This window comes from Tamandua tetradactyla, chromosome 4, assembly GCF_023851605.1.
Source record: "Tamandua tetradactyla isolate mTamTet1 chromosome 4, mTamTet1.pri, whole genome shotgun sequence".
In the NCBI taxonomy this organism is placed as follows: domain Eukaryota; kingdom Metazoa; phylum Chordata; class Mammalia; order Pilosa; family Myrmecophagidae; genus Tamandua; species Tamandua tetradactyla.
In genome coordinates this window covers 178,714,138-178,738,169 of record NC_135330.1, presented here as the reverse complement: position 1 = coordinate 178,738,169, position 24,032 = coordinate 178,714,138, and the positions used below count along the sequence as shown (strand labels likewise).

General features: G+C 37.0%; 1 protein-coding gene across 8 annotated transcripts in view; it reads right to left on the bottom strand.

Moving 5' to 3' along the window:
- MYO16 (myosin XVI) overlaps positions 1-24,032 on the bottom strand; it is a 717,568-nt gene that overhangs the window by 81,691 nt on the left and 611,845 nt on the right. For 7 of the 8 annotated variants that reach the window (XM_077158660.1, XM_077158661.1, XM_077158656.1 and 4 more), the window contains 3 exons: positions 13,257-13,353; positions 8,118-8,364; positions 5,889-6,160 (listed from right to left, as the gene is read on the bottom strand). In XM_077158660.1, the coding sequence (XP_077014775.1) occupies positions 5,889-6,160; positions 8,118-8,364; positions 13,257-13,353 (616 nt within the window). The remainder of the gene's footprint in view (positions 1-5,888; positions 6,161-8,117; positions 8,365-13,256; positions 13,354-24,032) is intronic. The other variant, XM_077158663.1, reaches the window with a different exon arrangement.

Below are 24,032 nucleotides of genomic sequence, written 5' to 3'. Positions count from 1 at the left end.
TACACAACCAGAAATGAATCATGTGTGATTAAGCAGTGTTCCTTAAAGGGTGGTCTGGGGTTTGGCAATAACAGATCATCTGTGTTGCTTTATTTATAATGCAGATAACATACTTTCCTGTCCACTCTCTACCTACTAAATTAGAATCTCTGGAAGTGGGGGTCGGAAATTTTCATTCCTTATACATGAAATTTAGAAAAACATAATTAGATTATCAAAGTCTAATTTGGTTTGGTGCTATCTGTGCATATACGTGTGCACTAAAAGTTCATTTACCAATAAGATTTAAGTTCAAGAGTTATTAAAAATGAACTTATATTAAGAGAGAGCTTAGAAAAATGTTTTTGACCTAAGGTTTATGGAGGAAAAAGTTCCAAATACTTGATAATATCAGTGAAATGGAGTAAGGAAGACAGTTCACAGATCAAAGCACGTCTTTAGGTTAAGTTCTAGTAATTCAATGGTTAGGCCCTTAAATTCTCAAGCCTTATCATCACTTCATAATCTCGACTTTTATTGGGGTTACCATGTAGTGACAGAGGGACTTGTGTCATTTTGAAATTGTGTTAGTAGGTAAAATTTTCTTGCACAAGAATAAAATTTTCCTCTTGAATTTTTTGCTAAGCCATTTCAGGAGACTTTAAAGTCTCTGCTTTGTGATATATCTGCACTAGCATACTGGCTATGTGGCCCCATTCTTACTGAGAACAAGAGAAAAAAAAGAATGAGAAGATTTTTCATTATGAAGAGCTGAGTACAAGTATCTTCCATGTTCCAATTCTTCAAGTGTGATTTTGCTTGGTTTCAGGGCAAATTCAGTACCTGGCACATAAGACATGCTTAAATAAATGCTGCCTAGTTGGCAGAGTGAATGTAGTATGGATTTAAAATTCAGCTACAAGTTGGACAAGGATGACTTCTACTGAGATGAAATATATTGGAATGCCATTAAGTTCTTTTTTTTTTTCCAGTAGGAGGACCCATTCAGGTAATATTGTAACCTATCCTCCCACCCATCTTTACCTGTCATATGCATTCCACATTCATGAAACTGCCTAAATGTCCTTTCTGACCCCTCCCCAGTTTCTGTAGAGGGTTGGTCATTTTTACCTGTTTTCTACAGCATCCTGATCATATTGCTGCGCTTATGCTTATCTCATCATTGGTTTACACACTTATCTCCCCCACTGGTTTCCAAGATCCTTGTGGAGAATCAGGCTCCTAGAATACCACTTAATTAATATTTGTTGAATGAACAAATGCGTCACAGGTTGTGAAACCGTGCAATCATGTTCTCTTGCTATTTCCAGTAACACATTTCTAGAACAGGGCTCACAAGAAGATTTAATTTCCGTCAGATTTCAGGTAATAGAAGAAAGGGCTTCTGCTTACAAAATGTTGCCCAAACCAAAAGCGACAAATCTCAAGGGCACATTTTGGACCTCATTAAACTGTGCTCATTTCAATTGATTGAGAAGAAGCTAATTTGGTTTCAACAAAAATAGCAAAAAGAAATATATTTCTATAACATTTATTTATTTGTTCAATATGTATTTACTGAGTACCTACTAGATGCCAAGTACTAGTAGGATAAAGATAGAAAGAAGATGTGAAAAGAAAGAAACAAACAAAAAACCCACCAGAATGCCATTTCCAAATTAAGCCACAGAATTGAACCATTCTTGTATCTACACCTATAAACTATATTTTGTGGAGGGTGGAGTTTTACAGAAAACTTAAAAAAATACTTATTTATTATGATGTTATTTCTAAGGGAGCGGAAGGGATGATAAGTGTGGGATCATATCAACAGAGGGTAAAATGGCAGAGGTTAGAACTCTGAAAAGAGTTCTAAAAGAAAAAAATATATGTTTTGCAGTTTCATTGTGAGCAGCATTCAAAGTGTGCCAGGCACTGGGTGACATGCATCATGTTTAACCCTAAATCTCATACATCCGGCTTTAGTATTCATCTCACAGTTTAGGAAACTGAGGCTCAAAGGGTTTAGGTAACAAGAGGCATCTAACTATATAGCTTGCTAAATTATATTATTGTGCTTGTTGTGCCCCAGTGAATAGGGCTTTACAAGCCTTACCTTGCTTATTCCTCACAAATAGCCCTTGGAGTAGATTTTACTGTCCCTGCCATTTGAGGCATTTGAACTTAGAAAGACTGAGTCACTTCTACAAGGTCACACAGATAGTAAGTGGTAGAGCTGGGACTTGAGCCCACACAAGATGCTGACCTATTTAACCTCAGATCAGGAGACAATCCAGCAAAAACTTTAACTATGTTTTTGAGAACGTCTATACCTTGAGTATAGAGACTCAGCTCTCCAGCAACCACTCCAGCTGAGAATCCCTAGCAAAGAGAAAGGGAATGCTGGGTTGTCGCCATTCCTTTCATAAGCACTCTTCAAATAGCAGCCCCAGACTTTTAAAAAAAATGTTATTTTCAAATAGTTGGCTCAGGCTTGTTAATAGTTTGCAAACAGTGTTACATTTACTGGCCCATAAAATTGTTTCATGCTTTACAGGCACAAAGGTAATGAAAAAAAATCATCCCTCTTTACTGTCCTTCTTTACTATAACCATGTTTATTGGATGAGGATCTATAAGAAGAACACGAGGTTAATGAATTGTTTTAACAACAAGACTAGACACAAAGATAACGACTTGCATGTGACCTACTTATTAGTTTCTGTACAATTCTTGGCCCTCGCTCTCCAATCAGATCTCCTTTTATTCTCAAACCATCTGAACTGACTAGCAGCTTTATTTGCAAAGAGAAAGGACTTGAACTTCATTTTTTTTTAACATGCCAAAAGGAATGGCTCAGATAATGCACTAATCTCAGTTGTAGTTCCTGCTCTTATGAAACCAGGGTTCACAAAGCATCTTATACAGTGATTAGCTTTTCTCCCTATCTTTTAACAGAAGTGAAGATAATTTGTGACGTGTGACTAGGTGTGAAAAAGCTGAGTATTGCACCTGTGGTAAAAACAGGATGGGTTTAGAATCAGTGCTGTCGGTCTTTCTGTGATGATGGAAAATTCTATACGGTGTAGCCACACGTGGCTATTGAGCATCTAAAAGGTGACTAATGTAACTGAGAAACCAAATTTTTAATGCTATTTAATTTAAATTTAAATTTAAATAGCCACACACTAGAGGCTACTGCATTGGTGGCACAGGTTTAGAGTGTTCTAGAATTCTAGTAATAAGAAAGATGTCTAAGCTGTCATGGTCAGTTTTATTGTTATCCTGCTCAGCTGCCTTCTGGCACCTCTCACAACTGCATAAGTGGGACCAAGGCCATTGCTAAAGGCTGGCTCATCACATACCTTTGTGATTATGATTCAAAATCCAGCGTGCTAACAGACTGAGCAACAAAGCCCCTCTTTAGCCCACTCTGACTTCCCAGTGCTGTAAAAATTAACATGCAAACATATTCAATCAGATTATGCACATTTTTTTGTGTTTAATTCTCTCATCCTTAAATAAATATTTAGAGCATATCCCCAAATGCAGAAATACAGCTCTAGCAGCAGACTTCCTAGACATTCTCTCTCTCTTTTTTTTTTTTTGTAATGGTGGCTGTAAAATAATCAGTATCAGGAATTATGAATTGTAAGAAAGAACAAATAATGTACTTCAAATAATTTAAAAGCTTCCAAAATACGCATTCACTGGGGTGGATCTCAGTGGAGGAAACTCATCTCTTAAGCACTTGATAGTCACATGTGAGTTGAAATTAGCTTCCAAGAAAGAAAATTTTACCATACAAATCTTGCAAGTCTAATAATATCATATCATGCATTTTAAACAGGGGGCTTTACGAGGCTGGCAATTCCCCACAGTAGGAAGGGATTTACGACCTGTGGTTTTTCTTGTTTTCTCTTCATTGTATTTTTTTCCTGTCACTTTACTTTGATTTTTGTTTTTTTAATTTCCTATGGTTCCTGAGTAACTTCTTTAACTGACCTTTTTTGCTGCTCATGTGAGTTAGCTCAAATTCCATTTTGAGCTCAACCTTATCCTTAACTTTTTATCTCCTCTCACAACTATTTTTGACTAATTGGCATTTGATTACCCCAGAATATCTTAACTCCAGGCTGCTGGTCTTTAAATGTGCACACAAAACTTTAGGCTTTTTTAGACCTTACAAACTATTCTGAGATTTACTTATCCAAATTTATAAAGCTTGCTTGCAATGTTTAAATTTGGATGCAGCTCCATTTACGATACACTGCATTAAAAAAAAATTATTTAATACTGCTTTACAATTTCTGATGCGATTTTGAGTCTTTATTTCATATTCTTCCTATCTCATTAGTCTTAGCATTTCAGACACTATTCTTCATTTCATATTCTGCCCAAAAAAATCTTTGTCATTGTAATCACACCTTTTTGAGGTCTGTAATATTAATCCAACACTGAAGCCAGAAAGAAATAATAGTGAAAATGTAATTTACTTTATCTTATCAAGGAGTACGTTTGTGATTTGTGTAGCCCCTTTTGGTTTGAACATTAAATTGTTAGAATGCCTTGTTCTTTAGAGGTCCCCTTCAAATTTCCTATCTATGTTCTTAACTATATCTGTTTTGAAGACTTTTCCTCTAGATTATTTCCTTAATAATTATTTTCTATTTTTTATTTAAAAGTCCTCATTACCATGATTCTAAAAATACACATTTGGAGTTTCCTTCCCAAATTTTTATTAATTTCTTTTATATCTTCATTTAAGTATTATTATAACATGACCAATATACCTCTATGAAGGCAGCAACTTCATTTGTAAAAATTCCCCTTAGTATCTCTTCTTGCTTAGACTCCTCAAAAGTATGTTTGAAGATGATGAGAATGTACTTATTGCTCTAGGCTTCTGTTCCATGGTTTCTCCATCATCATCTTGTGTTGGTCATCTCTCCCCAAAGATGATCTGATTGTTTCACTGTTTTTGTTTTTTGAGTTCATATATTTACTGAAAGCATTCATATTATTTTCCAGTGAGACCTGCCTGGCAATTTCATTTAGAATGTCAATTTCCACCCTACACTCCCATCCCTTTCCCTAATATATTTTTCTCTGCAGCAATGAACTTCTTCTAAAACAATATATTTGTTTACTTACTAATTGTGTTTACCATCTGTTACACCCCATAAAAATGTGAACTCCATGAGGAAAGACAATTTTGCTTATTTTGTTCTCTACTGAGCCCCCTCATCCTAGAACAGGGCCTGACAGATAGTAGGTGATTAATAAAATCTGTTGAATGAGTGAGCGAATTAATGTTCTACAAAGAAATATTTTCTCTGTTTTTTACAATCCTAAAAATTAATAATCCACAATTCTCTTGTACTAGTCTACAAGAGATTTTACAGAATAAATTGTGACTTTCCCCTTTCTGCATAACTGTTTCTAGACTACAGACGTAGAAACTTTGGTTATCTTGTCCCCAAAGTTTCCATAACTGAGTTTTGCTGCACAACGATTCTCCTCCGCATGAATCAAGTGGGCTTAATTTTTAATTAGATTGTGATAATAGGAAAGTCTGATGAAAGTTTTCACCTTTTAATTAGAGAAAATTTACACGGACTAGCGACTGACTTTTTGAACTGCTCTGGTTTGTGGCTGCTCATTCAATGCTGACATGGCAATGAGGGTTAAAGAAATGATATATAAGTAGCTTTTCCCTAAGAGGCTTAGAAATTTGAATAAACGCTATTTATATTTAATGATTAAAGAGCTGCTGGCAAGCCAACAATTGGATTTATTTCTATTAAAAATATATTAGAGCAACAATACTGCTTTGGGGCACTTAAAGACCGGAAGTCAGAACATCAATAAACCCCAGCAACGTTATTCTCTCATTCCCTTTTAGCTAACCTTCATTAGCTGTTTCCTTAGCTGCCGCTGACAAGCAGGCACTCACAGCCTCATAAGAGGCACTCAGCCGGGTATTGGGGTCTCTCTTTGGTTTGGGCGGAGGCTGTTTCCGTGGTGATGGCAGGCCACCGCTGTCATCCATGCTGAACACGGAGTGAAGGGAAGGAGACCTGGTGGAGGAGCCAGCCAGTGACTGAACCAGGCTGTCCACTGCCACTGGCACTGGGACGGAGCTGGAATGGAAATGCCTCGGTCCACCCTTGTCTTCAGCTCTTCAGGGGAAACAAAACACAAACAGCATCACAGAAGAGATGCCCAGATGCATTATTCAAATGATAACAATGAACTTGCTCATGCAAACGTAATAGCAGCTTTTTGGTAAACAGGCTCTCCACGCCCCTGCTGTGGTTTGAGGATGTATGTGTGGTTCTCTGGTGACACACGAATCCCCAGAAAGCTGCCCCATTCTCCCAGCTTCTGCTTTATGATAAATGAGTACATTGGATATTCATTATTATTACTTTTTAAAATTCTCACCTAAATGCAACACTTCTTAAGTAGTTTCACATTTTCTGTTGGGCATACACTGAATGAATTTTTCACACTCTGATTATTAAGCAAATCAAAAAAGCAGAATTTCAATCTGAATGATAATTTCTGGGAAATCCATCTTAATAGAGAGTTACTGGTGCATTAAATGCTAGGAGTTCATCACTATTTCTCTTTGCAAAAGGAGTATATACACTATTTAAAACTATCAAGGATTTACATTTGGCTTTCTCGCTCTCCTTTTTCTTCCTTGCCATTTAAATTCTACCAGCAATTATTTAATTATGTGCAGAATTATTTTTGCCTCTGTTACTCTATATGAGTGCCCAATGCCAAGTGCACTGCTGGTGTTCGATAAACAAATAGACAAATAATTTTTCACTTCATTTTATATCAGGCAAATAAATACATAATCAAATTAAGAAATTAGGGTGGTTGTTTAGTTCCAGCAGAGAAAATAATAAATATTATTCTGGAAGTCATATAAAATTAATAGTTATCTGGTTTAAAAAATTCCTTCTGGCTTTCTATGTCAATGGAATCATGCACGAGCTAGATGCCAGTGTATTCATTTTCACAAGGAGTTTCCGAAGCATTTGTTTCTATAATTATATCTTTGCATGGCAGAACACCAACAGGGCTGAAATCTACCACAAGACAGAGCCAGATGCCCATGCAGTAAATGAAATAGCTGAAGATGAAAGTATGGCACTCACTGGATAATTTGTTTTCTCTGTAATGTTTAATTACAGTTTTCCGTACAAAGGGAATTTTTGTTTCAGTATTTAATCACTGAGATATTTGAAGCTAATTAACTAGAGACACATTGCCATTTTCACTTTAATAAAGAATCATTTGACATAGGAAGTAAAGGCAGAGAGGAATCAGTTTCAATGACAAACAACTAGACATTATCAAGTTTCTTTGGAAAAATAAACATCTCCCTGGCAAGTGGATTAAGATTCAAATAAAACAGGTTCCTGCCATCCCTGCGAGGGCTGGTGCTGTGCACAGGTGTTCTCATCGTTCGTGGAGAGGGAAGGATGGTGAAACGGGGAAGGACCAGGTTGTCTTCACATTTTTATTTCAAGCTGAGCATCCAAAATGAACCAAGCCTAAATAAAAAGGCGTTTTCCAAAGTTTTCCTTACTGACAAAGAAAATGTGACAGTTTAGAGAGGGGAATATAAAAGATATACTCCATTTATTTATTTCAATACTTGTATTTGTTTAGAGTGGATCCTGATTTTTTTTTCCAGATTTCCAGAAGTGTCTGGAAGTCAGCCTTAAACATATCACACTTGTATAAAAATTTCAAGCCAACTATATCTTTTTGCTACTATAGATGGTTTAGAGTGCTTGCGAGAGTCACTAAGCGATGCAAACATTGTAAGTGAAACAATAATTATATCATGTGACTAAACTGACATATCTATATACATAGCATCTATTTCATTAAAAAAAAAAGCATCTTTATAGATTGCTAGAATGTTTCAAACAGCAAATCATACACACATACAGGCATGCCTGTTCCCGTAACTGCTGTCGTTATTTGATTGAACTTCGCATTAAAGGCTATGGGAATTCTCAAGACTCCATTGGATCAATCCAGATTGATCCAAAGGAGTCAATTGTCTTTAATTGGCAGAGGTAATTAAAGTTGCATACTATCTATCAGTACCTTTTGGTGCCTTCCTCTTGTTTGTGCCTGGTCTCTAACTTTTCTCTATGGTGAGTCTTATTTGTTTCATTGCGGAGCCGGTCATTTTCACGCGCAATGTCGGAGGCGTTCTGAATGACCAGGGCATCGTAAGTCCTCAGCCCCATGTCCTCTGTGTTCCGCAGAAAGCTGTTGATGGAAGTGACCTCTTGCTGTCTCATGCTCATTTTCTGAAGCACGTGTTGGCGTGCTAGAAATCCTCTTACGACTTCATGAAAGAACACAATCATGGGTCAGTGAGAGAAGCAAAAGTGAAAATTACAGACCTCACACAATAAAAAATCACACATATCTATCTGAGGAGTTATAAAACAAGATGGATGAAACCCAGTATAAGACTGTACTAAAAAGCTCTATCTGTATATTAAAAAGGACATCTAAAGTCAGCGATAGTGACGCTAAGGGCAAAAATCCTTGACCTGAATGAGGTCCTATTGTGACAAAAGCTGGAAAATGATGGACTGGGGTAAAATCAATGGGAAAGAGCTAGGTTGAAAACTCCAGAGAATCATAGGGTGTGGCTCTAACTGGTCCATTGGGGATGCACTAATTTTTCATTATGTAAGACTACAACAGAAACATCTGAGATCTGTGGGTTTAATCTTTGAAAACGTCAATACATATACTGTTTCCAGGACTGTGGTTTAATTTCTAGGAAAAAACTAGCACTACATTTATGACTCTGGAAAGAGGTTATACAGAACTATAGGATTCTATCTCTGGGGAGATAGACCTAGAAAAATAAGTGAGAATTGGGAGAAGGAAATGAGTGAAAACCTTTTGATATGGCTAATATGTCAACAACAAATATAAGACTTGAAAATAAAAATCATGAGGATGATTTAAAGGTACCTCCATGCGTCAGACAGTATATTTTATCATTTAACGCTGAAATAAGCTGATAAACACACCATCACCTCTGTTCTGTACACAAAGAAACAGAAGCACAGTAAAGCTAAAAAAACTCCCCCAGGTAAACGAAACCAATGAGGGACAGAGCCAGGAACCCAATCTCTCTGTGTCCTGGACGCCAAACTCTCCTCTTAAACAGGGAGACAGATCTGTAGCTCTTCAGAGAGCAGAGGGACCAATGGGATGTAACTGGAAGGAATGTCTGCAATCAATATGTGGAAGAACTTTCCAGCAATTAGCATAGATGTGAATGGATCAAGCTGCCTCAAGGCAAAGGGAGTGGCTCCCAGTACCTGGGCATGGTCAAGACAGGGCAAAAGATATAGTTAGAATTCCAATTTGAGTCTTATGACCTCTACATTGTGGTCCCTTCCAATTCTAAGTTTCAAAGATGATAAGAGGTTATTAAGATTATAAGGAGCAGGCAGTACAGGGTGGCTCAGTGGCAAGAATTCTTGCCTGCTGAGCTGGAGACCCAGGTTCGATTCCCAGAGCCTGCCCATGCAAAAAAAAAAAAAAAAAAAATTATATGGAGCTATGTAATTTCAAGGAAAACCAACGTGTATAGTAAAGGCACTTTTTTCTTCTTTTTAGGAAATGAAAAGTCTATAAAACATTAAGTGCTTTAAAATAGTCCATGGTTATAGAAGAACAAATGGGCGGGTTATCTATAATATCCATTTTGACTCCTACTTGATTTCAAGGAAGAAAGCGGAACACAACTTTCCACAATGATGGCTTTGGAGGAAAATAATATGTGGACATCTAAAATACTTAAGGCTCTTTTCAGATGGCAATAACACCAAATGTTTAGTTACTTCGGAATGCGGCAGTATTAACTCAACTGCAAAACAGTCATGCTGAACTAATTTAAAGGAAAAAAAAAAAACCTAGTAAAGGCACAATCGGATTTTCAGGAATATAAAATGTGGAATAAAATACAGAAGTATTAATCATGTGAAAAAAAAACCTAGTAAAGGCACAATCGGATTTTCAGGAATATAAAATGTGGAATAAAATACAGAAGTATTAATCATGTGAGGACAGATTGCGAGGGAGAAGCAATAAACCTTAAATTGGCCTGCCTGCTTTCTCCCTCTTGTTACATTAAAAAAAATTGAGACCCTGACTTTTGGAAGGGTGAAGGTGAGGGTATATTCAAAATGCTTAATCTCTTGGAATAAAGGGAAGATTGATGTGGATCTGCCAGACTTCTTGTGACTTCGGACTACTGCAAAGCTATTCACTGAATTCACATTCACCCAGGGACGTCAGTTGTCCAAAATGTTAGGACTTCATTTTCTCACACAACACACTAGTAGCCTTTAAATTCTTTAAAAGTGTTACACCATTTGCTAAAAATTCAAATCTTTAACAAAAGACAAGGAACAAAGATAAAGTTTCCACAAATAAATATTGATATTTTTCTTCCTCCCAATTTCATAAGGCTGCTTCCATGAGGTATGCAGGGTCAAAGTCTTAATTTATAGATTTTCTTATCCAGGATAAAGTGAACAATTTGAAATTAAAATGATTTAAATTTAAAACTGAGTGACTGGGTGGGCCACGGCGGCTCTTGCCTGCCATGGTGGACACCTGGGTTGGATTCCTAGTGTCTGCCCATGCAAACAAAACAAAACAAAACAAAACAAAACAAAGCAACTAAGTGACAGCTTCTTTCCCAATACAAAGAAAAAAAAATAGCAGTCTTCAAGAACTGGAAATGATTGCAGATTTTATAAATTTTGAGAAAATTTAATATTAGAAAAAAGCATTGAAGGAACTGTTCCAAGCCATGTAAAGATAAAAATCAATAATGAATGCATTTAAGAGCCTGTAATTAAAAAATTATTTTTATATCCATTTTTCATTTAAGCAATATGAAATCATGGTTTTTATCTTGATGCCACTTTTTAAATATTCTCAATTTTTAATTTTTAGAGGTGAGCAGATAATTAGAGTTCATTTCTTCTGTTTCAGATTGGTAGGGCACAGCAACTCAATCTTTGAAACTAAATAGAAATGGAATATCCGCTAGGCACCTCTGATGGAAGACGAGATACAAATTCTTCTAATTATATTTAAAGCAATTTTCCATGAGAATTAATGATACCCTATTCATTTCTCTCAATTTAACTTTATATAAAATGGGATTCTCTTCAGGCCAGTGTCAGCTAGAGCTGCAAATGCAGATTCTGACTGAGGAGAGCTAGGGCAGGGCTGGAGAGGTGCATTTCTAAGCAGTGCCCCTATGATGCCTGTGCTGCTGGTTAGTGTGCTGCTAATCATACAAACCAGAAGTCTAAAGGCAGTGGGCCAAAAGAGACCTATGCCCAAGCTTCTTCCCTACACTGAGGATGTAAAAACACGAAGTTAAAGAGGCCATGTTATTATAAATCACAGTGTGAGGAGTTTTTACCAAGAGTTGGTGGTGGGTGCCCTCCCCTTGTCCAAAACTGCCTCCTGACTTCCAGCCTGGTGAAAGTGGCACCAGGGGACGGCCAGGAGAACTTGATATGCAAATCCCATTATTTGGTGGATGTTGTGGACTGTGAGGCCTGAAAAGGCAAAAAGCTGCAGCCTGGGGCTCCTGCTAGGTGGCTGAACGGAACGTGGCTCTGTTGGGGAGAAGCTACAGCTATGAAGGGTCCCAGGGCATGTTTCCTGGGCACCCGATATAGCTTTGAAAAAAGAGATGCCTGCTTGGAGTCCCTTAAAAAGAGTTGTACTTAAAGAGCAATGAGACCCCAGCGAGAGCATCTCTATGGAGCTGACAACCTGGTGCCAGGGGCCTTAGGAGACTTGCAAGTCACCAACAAAAGAAGGGGTCTTGCCAATTCTCAGGTAGTGAGAGCTGGGAATCCTTGGCACATCCTTGAAGATGAGAAGAGGCACTGACAATCTGGCTAGCCAGAGGAAAACAGGCCAAATCGCAGTGGAGTCATTAGGAAGACCTGTCCTGCCGCCTGACTTCTCTCCCCTCCCTTAAATCCTGGGGGACTCAGAGGTAAACTAGTAGGGGAGACGGGGTTAGACTTTGGGGCTGGGAAATAGGGCTACCATGCTCCCAAACCCAGACTGATCCCAGGCCTGCACTGAGGGAGGAGGGAAGTTTTAACTTGGGACGAGGTTCTAAATCTTGTGAGCATACTGATTTCTGTACTATTCAAGGAACTAGAGCACAGCAGGACTCTTCATGAACAGAAGATGACTCAAAAGGTCAGGGGACCCATTGGAAATTTCATCCAGGGGTGCATCACAAAGGTTCAAATGAGCAGAAATTTGGACAGAATACAATTGATTTTTCTGTTTTCTATAAGTCTTCTACTTTGATGAGCACTTACCCACGTATCGGAGAGTTAAGTCCATTACTGCTAGTCCCACTGAAAGCTAGTATACAGAGCAATTTCTCCCTCTGTTACTTTTCTTTAAAGATTATATTTAAGATAGATATGCATATATAGTGCAATCAAACATTGTAAGCTAATTAAAAATCTATTTAATATATGTTAGGCATAGCTATGATTTTTTTAAATATACTCACTTTCAATGTTCACTTGGTTTTAATAATAATAAAAAACTAACTGGAAACTCTGACAAAGTTAAAATGGAATAGATACTATTTACTGTTGAACTGCATCCCAAATGTTATCATCATTTCATAAATAACAAAATAAAATCAAGGATTTTTTCCAAGGAAAATCTAGAATTACATAAAATGTTGTATGGCTGATTGTCTTGTTCTATTTCTCCAAACTCATGTGTACTAGTGAAGCTGACTGGAACAGCACAGAAATTTGGCTCTATACCTCTATTTAAGTGCCAAGAGAGGACTGCTTCTCTAAAGGATCAAAAAGCATGTATTTTCAAAGTAGGGGTACATAAATAATAAGATATGTATATTACCTCTGCTAAATTGTGATTTAGGTAAAAATTTGATATACAGTTTCTTAGAGAATGACTACCAAATAAAGTATAAGCAGTGATTGCAAACTTGGTTTAAAAACAGATAAATGGCAAACTAAGCCGCAATGCTTCTTAGAGTGCCAACTAACCATTTAACTGAACGTAGGGCCAGGGAAGGATGAGAGTGAGTCACTAAAATACAGATACCATCGAAACGTAACACTAAATGGTTTTGTATTTAACAACTCAAAAACTTCAGAAATGTTGATGTGTAACTGTTACCTTTTTGGCAGGTTATAATTTTTCTCTGCAGCTGTAGGCACAAATCATTGAGCTGGTCAGCTTGCCAGTATTTTAGAAACACTTTACGGACTCCCATCTAAAATACAAACAGCAGGGAAACATTTAACAGCATGAAGATGCCAAAATTATGATGGGAAAATAATTAGGCAAGAGGTTTTTCCAGAAGAGGATTAGAAGGAAAAAGCTAGCAAAATTAATTCCAGTACGTTTCTCTTATTTTTCAACACTATTCTATATAATCAAAATCCCAAAGGTTTATAGTAAGTACATTTGCTGTGTGTACACATTTTTCCCAGTGTTTGCAAATGTCTACACACTACAGTTGTGGTTCTACCCTGCAGTGCTTTTCATTGGAAGATAAAAACCATTTCCATCAATGAATTCTCATATTCTACAGCTATACCCCAATATTTCCTTTGTAATCACTTTCTTTGCTCAACTCAAAGCAGGATAATTTAAAAAGGGGAAAGAAAACAAAACATAACATAAAGATGTTGTATAAAATGGTTTCATTTCAGTTATTATATATTATATGATTATTATTATGCACAGAATGTTTCTAGAACTGCAGCACAAAATTAAGAACTCTCAACAAAGGCATCTCTGAGCAAAAAGCCTTCCAGAAGCTTACATAAACAATAGCTATACAATGAGCTACTTCTCCCGAATTTTTATTATTAAAATTCAGCATGTTACCAAATCAGTCTCTAGGAAAAGCTCTAGTGGAATGCAAGTTAGTTCAAACATACTACTATTAATGACGATAGCACCAAAGAAAATTATTAAAAACGCATAATAAAAAGCCACACCCGTATTTAAAAAATAACCTTGTGGATTGTGCTCATTTTTAAAGAATGCACAGAACTGTGACAGGTGTGAGGAATATACCTCATAGAGTATGTGCTCACGGCCTCAGAAGGGAAAGCAGACAAAAATCATTATAGAAGAGTCTTGTAAATCCTAACATGAAGCACTGAGGGTGCCCTGAGGTGATATTCTATTCGATAAAGGAAAAAATACTGCTTAGGTAAATCTTGTGATATCATATTCTTAGCACTTAAGACAAACATCATTAAAACTAGAAGAAGACTAACAAGTGTGCTTCCAACCATAAGCTGTGGACATTAAAATGATAACACCCACAGTCTATGTCATATATCACACTGACAATGGAAGCCTGCAAGTATTACACACCATTAGGTACTGGAATGGTTTATAGGTCAGACATGTCTTGTCTTAAGCGTGCTTGGCCAGAAAGGTTTTCTGAACCTTTTCATTTGGAAACTAAGTTTCCTCTCAACATATTGTGTAACTTCCCATTTCTTTTTTCATCTAACTCATCTCTTAGCCATTGATTGATCTGTTGTCTAAATGGAAAGCACAGTTCTGCTGAGATTGTGACCTGAATCTTGCATGCTGGCAGTCATATATATATAATCTGGTTATTTACATAAACAGGACAAGCTTTCAACTACTGGCCTAGCTTAGAGACCTCTAATTGATTTGCTATTTTTCCTTGTTTAGTTTTCCTTTTGCTGGTCAATATTTGAAGTAGTCACGTGAGCGGGTGGCTACTGAGAGTTGTTACTCTTTTTTTTTTTTTTATTATTGTATTGCCATCCTTTCTCTCTAGTTATTTTCCATAATTCATAGCCTATTTTTCCCCTCCCAACTGCTGACTTATTTTGGCAGTCAACAGGAAGAACAGTTGGTACTGTCTGTGAGCACTGCGGAACAAATCTGTGAGACAGGCATTGGAAAGGAGGGGGCATGTCATCTATCTGTTCATCACTAAATGTGGTATGCCACTCATTGTGGGAAACTCAATCCCAAAGGCAAAATTCACACAAGTCTGGGTTCTCAGATAAAACTTAAAACTACTGATGACTAGCAATACTACACAATGGACGGAATCAAGGAATCAAGAATGACCACTTGGGAAGTATACTGGGAAAAGACCTGTGGAATGGAAGTAGGGCACACTGATTCTGGCTCCTCCCCCTGAGTGGTGGAGACCCTGGGTAGGAAGGGAGTTGGATTGGATGACTAAGATATCTCACAATGACATTTCCAACAGCCACACTCAAAAATCCTAAATTTGCCTGAGAATTATAGTAGATTTGGGGACCACAAAGGTGACTCCTGTCCTCAAAGAGTTCATAGATTAGTGGGGAAGGTAGGCAGTGAAAAAAATTCTTGAAATAATACATGTTTAATGTAACAATAGAGTTATGGTCTAGGAATATAGCAACGGAAGGGAGGGCATAATCAAGTAAATCTGCTGGGGGTCAGATAATAACATAAGAGGCATATTATCTAAGCCACTTAGGCTTGCAGGATAAGCAGGACTTTTCCAGGCAGTTTAGAGATGGTGGAAGATGAATTTGAGACAGAGAAACTAGCACATGAAAGGTAAGAATCAGAGAACTACAGACCATCTTGGGGGTACATACAGTCTTGCAGAAAGTGATGGAGAAAGAGGCTGAATGTGTAACTTGTGGCCACTTCATGAAGGGTATTTCAGGAAAAATGTGGCTATTTTCCTGCAAGTCATGGGGATGCACCAGAAGATTTAAATCAGGTCAGGTCTAAGTTGTATAAAAATAATTTTGGAAACTTTATTTGAAGTTTATAAAGTTCCTTTTGAGAACTGTCTGGAGAATGGATTATTGAGTTGACTTTGGGAGACGGTTGGCAAGGCAAGGTTGTAAAATGGAATCAAAGGTTCAGGTTTGGAAGACTCTGAAACTGCCGCTTGTCTGTAAGCCAACTCTTAATTATTTTAAGAACTGAAATTAGACTTACATACTAGTACATTTTGATACTCACTTCTTCACTTCTAGTAGGGTTGTGATGCCTTTTCATTTGTGTTCCCAGAGCATTCTGTGAATGACTATTTTCTTCTCTTATGTTGTATTGCATATTTGCCATTATTTATATTTATATTTATTGAAGAAAATGGAAAAATATTCTTGATGTTCATAAGTGATTGGGAGGTGGGGATAAATTCATAATGAAAACTACAGGCATGAGCAAATAATGAAGTCCTGATATAAGATGAATCACAGCAACCATAGTGACTTCTAGGATGAAAATAAAGTGTGACAGAAAACGGAAACAAAAGCTAGACCCTGAAGACATTTAGCAAGCAGGAGAGAGAACATAGAAGGTAGTAGGTCTCTATTCACATAGAGAAGTGATGTGAAAATGGGCCATTAGTGGTGTAAATATAAGGTTGTAGTGTAGATCAAGGATTCATTCCTTCCTTCTCTGCAACTAAGAAAAAAGGACATGAGAAAAAGAGTATTTGAATCCAAAAATAGTAACAATAGAGTATTTTAAGAAGATAGTTGACAACTCAAATATGGAGGCTAAAATAGAAATGGAGTAAATATGGAAGATGATGTGGATTTTTCTCGTTAGGTTTCTCAGGAGGTTTCACAGCACCCAATAGTGGTTAGTTGATAAATGGACTGAGGATCTCACCCAGCAGATCTGAATGTCCTGGGTTGGGTTAAAGATAAGAAAGGAATAGGATATTATAGATAAGGCACAGGGCACTTCAGAGGGAAGGCAGAGTGCTAGACAGGCAGGCACATTTATTGGTAGGTGTTTGTAGAGTGGGTCTGGTCTCAAAGTTCCAGGTGAATTTTTGGTGTAGTTTCCATGCAAATCCTCCAGAGCTTTGTGTTTCTTCAGTGGGAAGAGGAGAGACTTTGAAGTCAGAAAAGCCACAATGCAAGCATCCTGCTGAGTTAAGGCTAAAGATTGTAAAAATGCAGTACCATTACCCTCAGATACTTTTTTAAAAAATTCTTTTTTCAGCTATTTTGCACACTTTACTGTTATCCAAAGGGCCGTTTTATTTTTTCCCTAAATAATTCATGGCTTAGCCAAGTTTGGAAATGGCCAATGAAAATTTTAACATTCGTTTGTTTTTGCTGGTCTTTTAGAGATGTTACTTTTATAGTAAATATTTCTTCCATTCTAAAATAACAATATTAGTATTTTAGCAGTATTTCAGAGGTCTTCCTCAGAAGCCATTCTGAGCATGCATTTCAGTCCTTGATAGTTCTCTGCTATTACTGATGTTGGAGATTAATGAGGAAAAATCAATCTAAGAATCTTTATCAGGAAAACCCAGGCAGAAGCATATGAATTCTAGATTTTCAGCGTTCTTCACTGTCTATTAATTGACATCAACTGGCAAAAAAACTGTTGGCCATCTTAATTATTTTCTATGAAACAAATTCATGCAAACTTACTCTGTAATCAATGCCTGAATGCTGCATATCAAATCCAACAAATTAAGATTAATCAGGATCACACCAGATTCTCAGACTTTGGGAGTGTTCTCTAATGAAAGGATGCTTCTTCATAACCAGAGAAGAGGAGAGGTTAAAACACTATCCTACTGAGCCCTCTCCCTTTGAGCTCCCTAAATGACAGTGTTCTTATCTGAGATTAAAATGTTAATGTCATTCTAACGCCTGTAAAAGTAAACCATCTGTGAATTACAGGCATCGCTATTTTTATTAGAAAACCACTAGGGTTTCTTTTCTTTCTTTCTTTCTTTTTTTTTGAAGTGACAGATTTTGAAAGATTAAACAAAATTGTCATTGATGACTTCCAAAGCCTCAATTACTGCTACAGTTTTCAGGGATTTTTAAAAACGGTGTAGGCTGTGGAAGTACAGACAAAGCCTGGAATGGCAGTTGTGAGGGAATGTAGGTGGCACGGAAGCTGCGTTAGTAGAGAGATGTTAAGAGAACCTAGGAAACAGTTTTTTTTTTTTTTTTTTAGACAGTTTGTCTGAGTGCTGTGTGTTTCTGGAGAGTGGCTCTGAAATAGGTCTTTACAAAGAAAAATATAACTATTATCCTTTGATATATTTTGTATGAAATGAACTTTTGCTCTGAGTAAAAGAAACTGAAAGAAAAATGGCTAATGTAAACATATTACCTATTTATATCATAGAAAAATTGTGGAAGCCCCGATTTGAAATATCTGTGAAATCTTATTAATTTGAAGAAGACACAGATGTTTGTATTTTGTATCCTACATGTTAATTACTTAATTTACTGTCACCAAATACAGCAATTGTTTCCCAATTAGAAATCTCAAGTCACATGGCTCTGTTTAAAAAAAAAAAAAGACATAACAATTATAATGACATAAGGCTTTTTAGTTACTCATGGGTGGTAGAGAAAAATCACTAAACCTTATTTTGAGATGATAGTACAATTTCCCTAAGGAAACATGCCCTCACAATATCTGTGACAGACTAGCGTCATAGGATTCATCATTTGAAGAGAGGAGCAAAAAAGCAGAGTTTCCATAACCCATACAGTTTTAGTTAGATCTCAGAAATCGCCTAGCTGAGCCTCTTCATTTTATGAGAGGAGAAAATAAGTTTTAGAAAAATTATATGCTATTCACAAGGCCATCCAGAATGTTAGTGCCAGAGATAAGATTGGTCTGTGCTTTCCAGACTCCAGCCAGTGAGACTCACATATCACAGTAGACAGAAGAAGGGGCAGATGTACCCATGAAACGACACTTTTATGGATCTCCTGTGAAACTTCCTGCTTACAACCTTGCACTCTTGGTACAAGTTAAAAGTGCATAGTGTGGGCCACTGTGGCTCAGCAGGCAGAGTTCTCACCTGCCACGCTGGAGACCGGGGTTCAATTCCGGGTGCTTGCCCATGTTAAAAAAAAAAAAAGTGCATATACCTGTTCTGGAAAAGGTTATCAGTGACTCAAACCAGCTCTTGATGCTATAAATTTTCAATTCGTAACGTATATATTAACTGCCTGGGGATGTTAAAATTGTAGATTCTGATTCAACAGATCAGGGGTGGGGCCTGCGATTCGGTATTTCTAGCAAGTTCTCTGCTGATACCAGTGATGGGCTGTGGACTACACTTTAAGCAGCTAAGCTTTAGGTCACTTTTTCCTTCTTGAAGCTCTCTTTTTCCCTTAGATATTAGAAAACTGATGCCTTCATTGTAATTAAATAATTCTTAAATTTTTGAATCAGTGTAAAGCATTCGAAATCATTCATTTCATAAAAATCCATTTAAATGATTCAAGAAACAAAGATATTAAGTTTGTCAGGGATACAAATGAGAAAACCCAGAATTTTAAAACAATGTTCATTCATTTTTCCATATCCAATTTCCAGCCCTGGCTTTTTGATTTTTCCTGTTGACTCTGGAATCTAGCCTTTCTTTCTGTTTCCAGTGTCACCACAGCTCTGGTACTGAATTATTGCAGACTGAAATCTAGGTCTCAGATGGCCCTCTAATTCTTCATCTGCTTTTTGACACACCTTGGATACTGCTGCCAATTATTTATCCTCGAGACCTTTGATGATTCCATATTTTTTTAAGCTAAACTGCATACTTTTGAGTTTGGCACGCAAAGCTCTCCGTAACATGGTCTGTAGCTCTGGAGAGTTAACACTTATAGCCCACTACAAGAGATGTTATTTACTATTATTTTAACTTCCCATATACTTCTTCAGGGCAGAAAACCAATTTGAGACTTCTGTACATACTATCAGTGCTACAGCATTCCTATGCACAGTTGTTATTGAATATTAATACTGTTGTCAGTATAATGTTAGGTATTATCCCTTTACATCTATTGGAATGTCTTCATTAATTATTACCATAGACCATATTTTATTGAGAAATGTTTTGTTGTGAATGCTAGGTGGGTTTTTCTTTTGCTTCAAAGAAAATACTTTATTTTCATGATTTCTGATAAGAAATTCATATTAATATTTCAATTTCCTTTGCTTAAAAACATTAGCATTATTCTAATAATAATTATTGACAGAATATGTCATATCATTGTTAAATTAAAAGTAGGCATCTTCTTTCACTATAATATTAACATACAAGAAAAATATCCTAGCAGCTCTTAAAGTGCCCTGCTGATACAAACTCGTTCCCATTTTTAAAATAGATTTGTTGACAATGATATGAACAATACAATCTTTCTTTTATGTGCTTTGATATCTGCTTAGTTACCCCATCAACCCCATTTTCCTTCATGCCAATCTGAGAATGTCACGGTGTTCCTTTAAAGCACTGTTCTTGTTTACTTTGACAATGCCAAGCGGCTTCTGTACCTACATGTCCTCTCTTCCAAGTAATACTGCCACCAGCAACCCCAACATTTCCACACGCACTCTATGAACAGTCCTTCACTTTTCATTTTTTCCTGGTTCCATGTATTTTTCACCTAACATTTCAATGTACTACATCTCACTTTTTCTTGATTTTCTTTGTCTCACATTTATTCATTTATCCATCCATCCTACCATCTGTCCTGTCCATTCATTCGCTCATCATTAATTCATTCACTAACCAGGCATTTACCAAAGGCTTTTCTTGTGTCAGAGGACCTCAACAATGAATAGACTATGATTGATCCCTCAAAGAAGCTCACAAAATAAACTATTTAAGTAAAATTCATCCTCTCCGGGTAGAATTCATCTGGTTTCCCCCATTTGCTTTTTTGATTCAGTAAGTTTCTGAGGGATGATCATTATTTCTATTGTGTGAATATTCTGCTATTAATATTCTAACATTTTCCATGTTCATGGTAGTTTTGAGAAACTACTAAGTAGAAATATTCTAATGTTCAACCTATCTCTGAATGTATATTTAAACATCTCAAAAGATACACTTATACTAAAGTATAAGTTCTCTTTCTTATAAATAGACTATTCTTCAAGTTTAACTTCAACATAGAAAAGATAATTACAGCCACACACATCAAGTACTGTATCTGCTGGTATTGGAAGAAGATGGTTTGGCTTGAATTACATATAATTACAGGTTAAGAAAAATTAATTACTCTTACCTAGAACAGTATGACCTGTACAGCAGGAAGCAATGAATAAAACTACTATTTTGAGAATATTAATGAATTACTCACTATGTGATCCTATGTATTATTTCATTATGGAAATCATACTATACATTCAAGAGCACTTAAAAAAATATCCCTTCACCCAAAGTGATGACATTACGATTAGCAAACCTAAGCAAGGCTGATTAGCTTCAAATCACAGAGAAAAGTACATTGGATAAGTTAATGTATTGATTTAATATATTAATCTAAATATTTCAGTGTAACATATTGATTTACAAAATGGCCTAAATAATGAAATAATAATTACTTGCTCCCATGGAATGCATATGCTATAAATGGTTAACAGCAGCCTAAATACATTCACAGCCATTGCACTTACTGGGGCGTATCCAGGCACATGTGGAGAAAGACCTTTTACCATCAGCATCTGGCTAGTTACTTGCATTTATGTATTCTGATGTTGGCTTTACTTTTAAAAAACATTAATACTCCTGCCATTACATCCTGGGCATCTGATCTTATACTGTTCATCCTTGGGAGTATTTTTAGATATTCAAAAAAACTTACATAGCTTTCCAAATTTTTCAAATACTTTAATGCGGTGTGTTCATGTTTGCTTTGAGACCCATCTATGTATATTTTCGTGAGCTATCTTCTGCTTTCAGCTCTTATAGGGACAGATCTTTCCTGTCTTCAATCGTTCCATGCCTATTTTGTATAGCAAATTCACATTTGTTAAGAGCGTGGGAATATTCCTGGCAAGTTAATATTTTTGTTATAAAAGAGATTCCACTGTTCAAATCAATAAAATTTAATAAGCATATGATTGAAGGCCCCTGTGAGGCTCTCTCCTATTCCCCCACTTCCTCAGCTACCAGCTTTGTCACATCCACCATTGCTTTGCCTTGTACATTAGTTTGCCAACTGGTTGTCCCAGATCTGTTCTTGGTCTCCTACAATACTCTCTTTACTTAAGAGAGTAAAGTTTTTTTTAAAAACTTTTTATTTTAGTCACATATAATACAACTCAGAGTAATTTTTTTAGAGCCTAAATTTGATCTTGTTGCTGCCTTTTTTAAAGCTCATTAATAGCTTCATTTTGGATTTGAAATAGAATGCTGTGCCTTAGTTCCCACTAGGCCCCACCTGGCCTGACCTCTGCTGACCTCTAGCATGCTTCTCAGCCAGGTGACACTGCCTCTAAGGAGGAAAAGTGGTTTTTGAGGGGCTAAAATATCTTAGTTATTACAAGGGTTTGTAGCATGTAATAATAAATGCTCCATAAATATTTTTTGAAAGGATAAATAAACCTGGAATCAGGGGTAAATTAGGTTGATTTATAAGAGATGGAATTGGATTAGGGACAGGCATGGTCACCTTTTCTTAGCAGCTATTATGAAGAGCCAGATACTATCAAATTGGGTTGATCTTTGAAGGGCTATGTGTCATTACAATAGCTAAGGTTTTTTACTCCCCCTAATATTAAATTCCTTAGCATTTAATTTCTCTTACTAATTTTTCTCCTTAGTGGGTAGTAATGAAAAAAGTCTGAGAAACACAGCTCTGCAGCATCATTTTCTCCTGCTCTTCACCGGGTTAAGAGTGCCAGACCACACTCTTCTATCAGTTCCGTCGGGCTGCTCTCTATTCAGGGACTGGGCACACCCCCCCATCTCCCTAGGATCCACTTCCCTGCCCCATTTATGACCAGTTCCTCATCATTCTTCAGATCTCAGCCTCAACATGGCTTGCAGATACCCTTCATGGCCACTGGCCTCTCTAAATTAGTGCTCCCCTGTATTTGCTATTAAGTGCCTGTGCTGGTTTGAAAGGATGTATGGACCCTAGAAAAGCCATGTTTTAATCAAAATCCCATTTCATAAAGGTAGAATAATCCCTATTCAATACTATATGTTTGAAACTGTAATCAGATCATCTCCCTGGAGATGTGAATAATCATGAGTGGTTGTTAAACTGGATTCGGTGATGGCATGTTTCCACCCATTTGGGTGGGTCTTGATAAGTTTCTGGGGTCCTATAAAAGAGGAAACATTTTGGAGAATGAGAGATTCAGAGAGAGCAGAGAATGCTGCAGCATTATGAGAAGCAGAGTCCACCAGCCAGCAACCTTTGGAGATGAAGAAGGAACATGCCTCCTGGGGAGTGTCATGAAACAGGAAGCCAGGAGAAGAAGCTAGCAGATGATGTCATGTTCACCATGTGCCCTTCCAGATGAGAGAGGAACCCTGACCATGTTCACCATGTGCCTTTCCAGTTGAGAGAGAAACTCGACTGCGTTTACCATGCGCCCTTCCACTCGAGAGAGAAACCCTGAACTTCATCAGCCTTCTTGGTTCAAGGTATCTTTCCCTGGATGCCTCAGATTGGACCTTTCTATAGATTTGCTTTAACTGGGACATTTTCTCAGCCTTAGAATTGTAAACTAGCAACCTATTAAATTCCCCTTTTTAAAAGTCATTCCATTTCTGGTATATTGCATTCTGGCAGCTAGCAAACTAGAACAGTGCCCTTAGTGGTTCTCTGACAGTAAAGATCCCAATAGTAATAATTTCTTAGTTTTTTCCTGTTCATTGCTTCTCTCCTTTTCTAGACTGTAAGCCCTGTGCAAAAAGGGAAATGCAAGTCTATTTTTTTTTGCTATTAACCACAACTGCTTTGCATAACTCCAGGAACATTAAAGGTCCTTAATAAATGCTTGCTGAATCAATCAATAAACCTGGAGTTAGGGGAAATGAGATTGATTCACAAGAGATGAAAGTTGGATTAGAGATAGGGAAGCAACTATTTATCAAGCCTTTGCCGAATGGAGCTGAGTGGAAAATAAGAAATTACTTTAGAGGCAGAA